The sequence below is a fragment of the Myotis davidii genome, unplaced genomic scaffold (genome assembly GCF_000327345.1).
Source record: "Myotis davidii unplaced genomic scaffold, ASM32734v1 scaffold330, whole genome shotgun sequence".
Taxonomy (NCBI): domain Eukaryota; kingdom Metazoa; phylum Chordata; class Mammalia; order Chiroptera; family Vespertilionidae; genus Myotis; species Myotis davidii.
The window spans coordinates 3,223,195-3,232,320 of NW_006283770.1; the positions used below are offsets into that span (position 1 = coordinate 3,223,195).

The window sequence follows — 9,126 nt, forward strand, 5'->3', positions numbered from 1 at the left end:
TTTGGGGTCCCCACTGGGGGGCCTGGCCAGCCTGAGTGAGGGCCTGATGGCTGTTTGCTGGCCAGCCTTGGTAAGGAGCTGATGGCTCTTTGCAGGCTGGCCAGGCCCCCCGCAGTGGGGACCCTCACCCCGTGGAGGTTTGGCCAGCCTGGGTGAGGGGCTGATGGCTGTTTTCAGGCTGGGCACACCCCTTTTTGGGTAGAGGGTCCCCACTGGGTTGCCTGGCCAGTCAGGGTAAGGGGCTGAGGGCCATTTTCAGGTGGCAGGTGACTGAAGCTCCCAACCTCTCCTTTTTTTCTTTTCTTTTTTAAATTCTGGGACAGCTTAAACAAACCTCCTGCTCGTTCCAGCTTTGTGGCTGCCGGCCGCCATCTTGGTTGGGTTAATGTGCATATAGTCGCTCTGATTGGCTGGTGGGCATGGCTTAAGGCGTAGTGAAGGTACAGTCAATTTGCATGTTTGTCTTTTATTAGATTAGCTATTTTAAGGCTGGAAGTCCAAGATCAGGGTACCAGCGTAGTTGGGTGCTGGCCTTATTACAGGTTGTAGACTTCTTGAATCCTCAAATGGCCAAAGGAGAGAGAGAGGCCTCTCTCTCTGCAGTCTCTTTTATGAAGGTCACTAATCCCATCTGTAGGCTCTCAGTCCTCATGACCTAATCACATCCCAAGGTCCCCCACCTCCTTGAGTGCTGGATTTCAATATGAATTTCAGGGAACACATTCAGGTGATCGCATCTGGCATTATCATTATTTGTATAGCTTCTGTAAATTATATCTACCTTTTCTTGGCTATATATAACTCATAATCACTTAATGAGTTTACGTTGCTAATTATTTGAAAGAACTTCTTTTAATGATATAAGTCGATAGAGAATTTTGATAGGTTCACACTAAGCTTCCTAGCAGGTATATTTAAAAGAAATGAGAGCTGTTAATAATGCAGTACTCAAAAGTACTTTCTGCTAAGCAATCAACACAAATTGTCTAGATGGTTCAAAGGCTATGCATCCTGAATAACTCTAAGACAATTAAACAAGTTTGGAAATTAGTACTTAAGGAATCTAGAAGATTTTCAAAGTATATCAGCATATTGAAGGCTCTGAGAGGCCCTGTAGTAAGAGAATCTGTTAACTTCGGTTAAAGTTCGGTAAAGCTACACTTATTTGACATTGCCCAGAGCCAATTTTACCTTATCATTAGTATGAAAAACCAATCACAACTTAAACCTTTGGTTATTCACACTATTTTGGAACACTAGAGTATATAGAAGGTGTCTTGATGTACATAAGAAAAACCAGTCAACAATGACCTCAACTTAATTTCAGTTACAACACCTTTTTAAAATTTGATTTGCATGTTAATTTACATAAAATATCCTTGATTTGAAAAAACTGTATATTATTTCTGCCTCAGTTGACCCCAGATGTTAAGATAACTACTTCTAATAATAATAAATCACACTATTTTTGTTGATGGCTATAATTTTTAATGAATTTTAGGGCTGTATTAATTTTAGCTGATCATTACAACAACCCTTTCAAATTTGAAGTGGCATATTGTCTCATTGATAGATAAGAGTAAGAACTATAAAAAATCATCTCTTTCAGATCTTTAATTTTTTTGTTCCCACACTGTGCTATTTCACAAATATAAGAATTAAAGTTACTTCTATCAATGAAATGAATCAGTTTTTCATATAGCAGAAAATTAGCCTATATATTATTATAGTATCAGAGCTCTGTTTATACAAGATATTTTCTAAAGTGTTTAAATTATGTTCTGATAATGCAGGTAACCCATTGTAAAAGTAATTGTTATATTTTATTAGTCTTATGATACTTTTGTTATATCACATCAATTTTATAATATCTTTTAAAAAGTAACAAGTAAAAGTGATTTCTCATTTTTTCATTCTTATCAAAAAAAGCTTTTAACTGATATATTATTAGTAATTTCCTTATTATTTTATTTGTGAAATGTATGATTGGTCCTCACGCAACTAGTTATCTCTTTGTTGATGTCTTGAAAATTAAGTCACCAACTGCTCAGATTTGTAGTCATTGCTTGCATGTAATTGCTCAACCCTACTTAACCGTATCTGGTTATCAATTAACACCTTACAAATAGTAGACTTCTAGAGCTGATGGCTTTCAATTGTCGAACCTCTCCTTCTGATAAAATGATTCGGGTGGGAGATGGTCTGAACTATGAAATAAGCAATTATTTGGATATTTTTCACATTTCAACTTACTTTACCAACAATAAAAACTTAGAGTTTTAAGTCATGCAACATGTTAAATAATTTACTTATTTTATAAAGATGGTAATCATAGAATGGTATATTTCATAGCCTTTGTCATTTTCCCTTAAAAGTAACTATCTCCTGAAAGAAATGTGTGAGATAATTTTCATCATATCAATCATACTGTTACATAAAACGTGTTTAATGTCGTGAATTTGCAAGGTGTCTGTTTAAAAAAAGTTAACGTGTTTATGAAGTTTAAATAGATAAAGGGGAAGAATATTTAGTATTTGATATCTGTCAAAGCTATTTGAAAGATAATATTCAAGAAGGAAATGCAGTTGTTCTTTATACAGATAATTATAAAACTTGTGACTATATCAAGAAAATTGTGTAAGAATTTAATATTCCTCATATATCATGCAACTAGTTATCTCTTTATTGATGTCTTGAAAATTAAGTTATTAACAAAGTTAATAAAGTTAATTAAGTTAAAGTTATTAAAAAAGATTTTTGTTTCCTAGTTACTTGAATGTATTAAATGACTACAAAATAGATATTTGTCAATCCTTTAATACTCTTTCTGTTTTAAAATGATAGTTGTTTTGTTGGGTTTTTTTTTTTTAAGGAGCTCTCTAGCAACCTTTGATTCTAATTACCTTCCTTTCATCCTAATCACTAAATACCACTAATTGAAATAAGTCTGCACCACAAAATTGACAAATATTTAACTCTGTCCTTGAGTAAAATGTTAAAGAAAAACTAAAAAAATTATCTTTGGCTTTAACCTAAAGATAACATCAATTCATTTACTGGCATTCGTGTTGTTGTAATATAATACAGTGAAATTGCAATGTCCGTATATACTTTCTATGAAATATTTATCAGTTGGACAAAACTACAGTAAAGTCGATATATTGTGTTTTATATTCATTCCCAATAGAGTTTCATTAGGAACTACTGACGTAAATTGGCAGTGTTTTTACCACAGATCTTTACAAATATATCTAAAATTTGGTCAAAGAACATTTATTTTTAAGTGCATATATTTTGTTACAGTTTTAAAGGCTTCACAGTTAATTTTTCTTTGAGAGCTTTGCCTATATGTGAATATTTATACTGCTTATACTGCTGCTGTAGCTAAGAACTGATCTATGACTTAAAAGTGGGAATATGTTTTTATAAAATTACGATATTACTGTTACACATGTTCTGGTGACCCAGAGGACACTGGATTGCACGGTCATTGTTGGACTTTCAGAGGAGTGTTTCAGCTTGAGATCTTTATGCATTTGGTGGAGATATAAGTCAAATTTCCCAGCTTTGATTCTCTAAATCTGTATTTCCCTTTTGAGGAAACACACTACAGTGGCTTTTCTGGTTTACCACATTATAAACTTGGATGTTTTGGGTCATGGCCAGTATCACTGACTCATAGCCAGGCGGTAGGGGGTCCCTGACCTTATGGTGTGTTTTCACTCTAAGAAGTTCTGAAGCAAAAAACTGGCCATCTCACTTTCCCTAGGAGGCAATGGAGGCACCATACGATTACACCACCCACTGCTTATTTCTACACAGTGAGCCAAAACCACAACAACACGCTAACTACTATGTTTCTTTGAGGGCCTTGTGAATTGAGATAGTACAGGTCCAGATTATCACCTATTTTCTATAAATAAATATTTTTGCTAAGCAAAATGCAGTCTAATAACAGAGGCATTATAATACAGAGGCATTATAATTTTTCTTGAAGGAGAGAAGACCAGTATAGTAAAAATAGTTAATAACCTTTTCCAAATATTTTTGTAACTTAAGAAACAATCTTTTGAACCAATTTGCTGTTTATCATTGAGTCTTATTCTGAGTGATAAGGAAAAACAAATCATTAACTAAACTCTATCATATATCACAAAATTAGTGACGTTTTCATGTGGGTTTTTTTTTTTTTTTTGTAGATATCAAGAAATACTGAAATGCTTGTTCCAGAATCGAGAAGAAATTAGGAAAGAATATCTGAAGTTAGAAATGTTACTTAAAGAAAATGAACTTAAGTCTTTCTATCAACAACAGTGCCATAAACAGATAGAAATGATGTGTTCTGAAGACAAAGTAGAAAAGGTATTTAACAACTTTTAAATTAAGTATTAGAAAATGGTAAACCATGGGAACTTGCGGTTCTAGAAATTTGAAAGCCAGTGTTACGTAATCACCCATTCTTGACAGCCACCTGGCAGTTCTGGAGGAAATGTAGTAAGCATTGTTATAAAGGCATAGTTTATTGTACAAGAAAGAAAATCAGTGGCAGCTTACTTCTGTGAGGGTTGTTGAAATGCCTAAGATGAATGAAGTTAACACACTCAAGGAGAGTTGAATACTAAAGGTGGGGCAGGGGGAATAGTCTATGCCAGATGCGGACAACTTAGACCAATGGCAATTTTTTCCCCAAGGAAGAATATTTTATTACTGACATTATTAGAATTTTCATAGCATGGTATTATGAAAAGCAGACCAACTTTGAGTTGGTTTTATTTAGTGCAGTAGTACACTGCCCTCCCTTTCAAAGCACACAAAACACTCTTACTTCCTTGCCTTAGATGTACACCACTATTTAGGTAATGGACCCAAGAGCGGCAGGGGGTTAAAAATGACAGCCACCACATAAAGCTGGGAACCTCAGAGGCCTGCATTCTTCATATTGGGAGTGCACCAGGAAAAAAATCTTACCAACTAGCACAGGAAGATAAGGCAACAAGCCCAAGTGATACGGAAAAACAAATCATTGGAAGACTTTTGTTACAGACATACTTTTCACAGGATTTGAGATTTGAATTCTTATAATATTGTGTTTTATTTAGCAAATTTCTAAGATGAGAAGTTAACATAGAAAATGGTATCAGACCAGTGATAATCTATGGGCACCTGGGCAGAAATAATGCAAAATGAACCTAGTAAAACACTTTCAACTCAAACCACCAATGAGAATTTACTATCCAAAATTGAAAAAATGTGGTGGAACAGTTCATCATAAACAGATCAACAGCTTACAAATATGATATAATTCTCAAAACTTTAGCTAATAGAACAATCTAATAAAAAGTATAAAAATGAATAAAGTCATCAAAATGAATGAATAAATGAATCAAAGATAAAAGAATAACTATATCTGAGAAAAAAACAAATGAAGTATCCAGAAATTAAAGTTTAGTTAATAAATTTAAAACTTCGCTTTATAGATACAATAGCAGACAATGTTTTAAGTACTTTATGTATGTTAAATCATTCAGTTCTATGAAATATATACTATTATTATCCTCATAATTAAGGTGAGGAAACGAGGCACATATAATTCATTTTGCCCAAGGTCACGGAGCTCATAGGTGTCAAAGCTGTGATCTGAACTCAAGAAAACTGATTCCGGAGCCTATGCTCTTATCTCTGTGCTTTTTGCATCTTAGATATAGCTGAAGAGAGAATTAAGGAACTAGGAAGTCTGAGGAAGTCAGAGAATAAAAAGATGGGAAGTGTGAATAAATGGATAGACTCAAAATTCATGCATTTATTTAACAGGAGATTTATTAGTACAAAAGGTGAAACTATAATATGCACAGTTTAAGGCTCAGCATGTTTTAGGACTAGTAAGATGTAAACTCAAGAAGCATGAATTCCAAGCATCCTATATAATAAAAGGCAAATTGTCCCCTTGACCAGGAGTTCAACCAGAATTTCGACCAGAGGGCAGGGGAGCAGGCCGGCTGGACCCCGCCTTGCATGAATTCGTGCACCCAGCCTCTAGTGGTAAAAATAAATGGTATACATGGACATGTGCAGAGCCAGGTCACCAAAGAGTGGAAAAATAAACATTATGAAAATACTGGATAACTTTTTTTTGCCTCAGTTTTGGTATTCATTGAGGATCAGGTTAATTTTATTTTTTATGTATTTATGTAATTTAATTACATGGTATTGCACAAGATACATTCATATATTATTTATTAAAAAGCTTTCTCTTATTACTTCCAAGTTCTCTTAAACCACCACCTCAGATGTGTTCTCATGTAGTTTTCTACTTCCAAAATCAGCTGCAGGAGCATATTTTAATTCATGGGGATCTGTTTTCTTGGGTCCAGCCATCATAATCGATGATTATCAAGTTCAGTGTCTTTTTGGCAAATAGCCCAGACAGGTCAAGTTGCTCTAGCCCACAGTTTCTATGAAAGTGTGCAAGACCCTTGGGGTAAGAAACCAAAAGGCCAGTTTTGATCTCAGTTCAGGCCTAGGTTAAAACACAGAAAATATTTGGAATATCCATTATGCATCAAGCAAGATCAGATATTTATGACCATTCTGATATAAGCTCTATTTTCAGTTATTTGCACCACCCAACCTAAAGGCCTTATAGGTAAAATCAGAGCAGTAAAACTCTATCTCTTCACATCTTTCAAATTGGAGTGAGGACAAGAACAGGACATGTATCTATTTTAATTTTTAGTAAGAAAATCATGGGACTTATCAGTATGGAATTTTCAAATGAAACAGTTAAAGAAATGTATTTTAACACACTCATACACGAAAGTTATTTATAGTCTTCAATTTGGCCATTCTGTTTCTGAATGCCATAAACTCTCAACATGTAATTTTATAAAATGACTCACAACTTAGTTTTTATTTTCCTGCAAGCAGTAGTATTGTGAGATTTCAGAGAAGAAATAGCTTTAAGTATGAAAGTATAGCCTTACTTAATAGACTGCAGTAGCACACTTAATGAGAAAATATACTATCTTACTAATATCACATGCATCAGTTATCTTAAGAATTAAATTGACTTAAATGCATTGTTTTTCAGGCCACTTGCAAACGAGATCATAGACTTGCAATGTTAAAAACTCGTCGCTGCTACTTACAGAAGAAAAGGGAAGAAGAATTGAAGCAATTTGATGAGAATAGTAATTGGCTCCATCGTGTGGAAACCGAAATGAGACTCTTAGGTCAAAATGGTGATATTCCAAAGGTACAGATGTGTATACAGGCATTCCTCATTTTGTGAGTTCATTTTCAAACCACTGCAATTAAGCAAATATCGCAATAAAGCAAGTAACAAATTTTTCCAGTGCATATAAATATTATGTTGATACTATATTGTAGTCCTTGTAGCAATAGCATAATATGTAATAAAATGTTTATGCCTTAATTTAAAGGTATTACTAAAAAAAATGCTAACCCTCATCTGAGCCCTTATTTAGTCAAAATTATTTTGCTGGTGGAGAGTATTGCCTCAATGTTGATGAAAGCACAGTATCTCCAGAGCACAATAAAACAAAGTGTGCCTGTATATTCACATTTATTTTGTAAGAACTGAGCTCTTTGACTCATTGTCTTTGTTCTTGAGTGGATATTTTTTGTAAGAAAACTATTGATCCATTTCTCGGAGATTTAATTGACTAATTTTACGTTTTTAACTGAGCATATCAACTGCATCACTAATTGCCTACTAGATTCGCCTTTACTTTCAGAAGAGTAAAGTTACTTTTTAATGTTATTCTTTGTTGTTGTTAATCCTCACCTGGGGGTATTTTTCCATTGATTTTTAGAGAGAGTGGATGGGAGTGAGGGAGCGAGGGAGAGAGAGAGAGAGAAACATCGATGTGAGAGAGACATATCAACTCTTGCCTCCCTCACGTGCCTTAACCAAAACCCAGGATTGAACCTGCAACCAAAGTATGTGCCCTTGACTAGGGATTGAACCCATGACCCTTTGGTCCGTGGGCCAGTGCTCTAACCACTGAACAACTGGCCAGGGCCAATGGAACTGATTTTGATTCAAATAACTAATACTTTAAAAGACCTTCTTTACACAGTTTTTTTTTTTTCTTTATCCTCACCTGAGGATATGTTTATTGATTTTAGAGAGAGGGAGACTGGGGTTTGGATGGGGAGAGAGAGAGAGAGAGAGAGAAACATTGATTGGTTGCCTCACGTACATGCCCCGACCAGGATCAAACCTGCAACCTTTTGGTGTATGGGTCAACTCTCCAGCTGAGTCACTTGGCCAGGACCTTTACACTTTTTTTTTAAAGGAGTAGCAACTTTACTTTGATGTTGCTCTTCTGAAATTTTGTACTATGTATCAGCTAATTTTGGTATTTAATTCTAGAATCTTTTAATTTCAAGAAAAGCAGTAGACTGAAAATGTAACTTTTGAAATTCCAAGCTAGTCTTGAGGCATCTAAAACTGTAGAGGCTCATCATAAAATGCAACAGTCTCCATCAGCTACCCAAGCCATGTTCTGGATAAAAAGTTTCAGAGAAAACAGCTGATATATCTAGCCAAAGGAGTGTTTCTCATTCAGTGTACAAGCACTGATTCTCTGGGAAAGTTAACAGATGTTGAATGTTTATCATAGCTTTTGGTTTGTTTTACTTATTTATAATGAGTTTCATTTATTTGCTAAAGACCATGTGTATCTAAAGCAGTCTTAATCTGAAGACAATCATTGTCTAAATGACATGAAATTATCAGTATTTTTGTTAGAATTAAAATTTTTTTACCTTATTTTACAATAACTACTAGATTCTTAGTTTTCTTTATTACTATTACTTATGATCATGATGTTCTAATAGAATATTTAGCTCTTCAAGTGAGCAAAAGCTTTTTCATGAAGAGCTAAAAAATCTTGTGCATATAGTAAAATGTAACATAAAATTTATCATTTTAATCATTTTTAGGTGTATGGTTAAAGTAGCATTAGTACATCCATTAAAACATTAATATATATAGTTTTTAAGTGTTAATACTGGAGTATTTTCATCACAATAGCCTTACCTAATTTATATTATACTCCTAACTAGAGGCCTGGTGTGTGAAATTCGTGTGTGTGTGTGTGT

At 34.3% G+C, this 9,126-nt stretch overlaps 1 protein-coding gene across 2 annotated transcripts in view; it reads left to right on the top strand.

The window, feature by feature from the left end:
• The window catches only part of KIF18A (kinesin family member 18A), a 77,153-nt gene that overhangs the window by 25,991 nt on the left and 42,036 nt on the right, over nt 1-9,126 (top strand). For both annotated transcript variants that reach the window (XM_006753947.2, XM_006753946.2), the window contains exons 11-12: nt 4,200-4,362; nt 7,088-7,252. In XM_006753947.2, the coding sequence (XP_006754010.1) occupies nt 4,200-4,362; nt 7,088-7,252 (328 nt within the window). The remainder of the gene's footprint in view (nt 1-4,199; nt 4,363-7,087; nt 7,253-9,126) is intronic.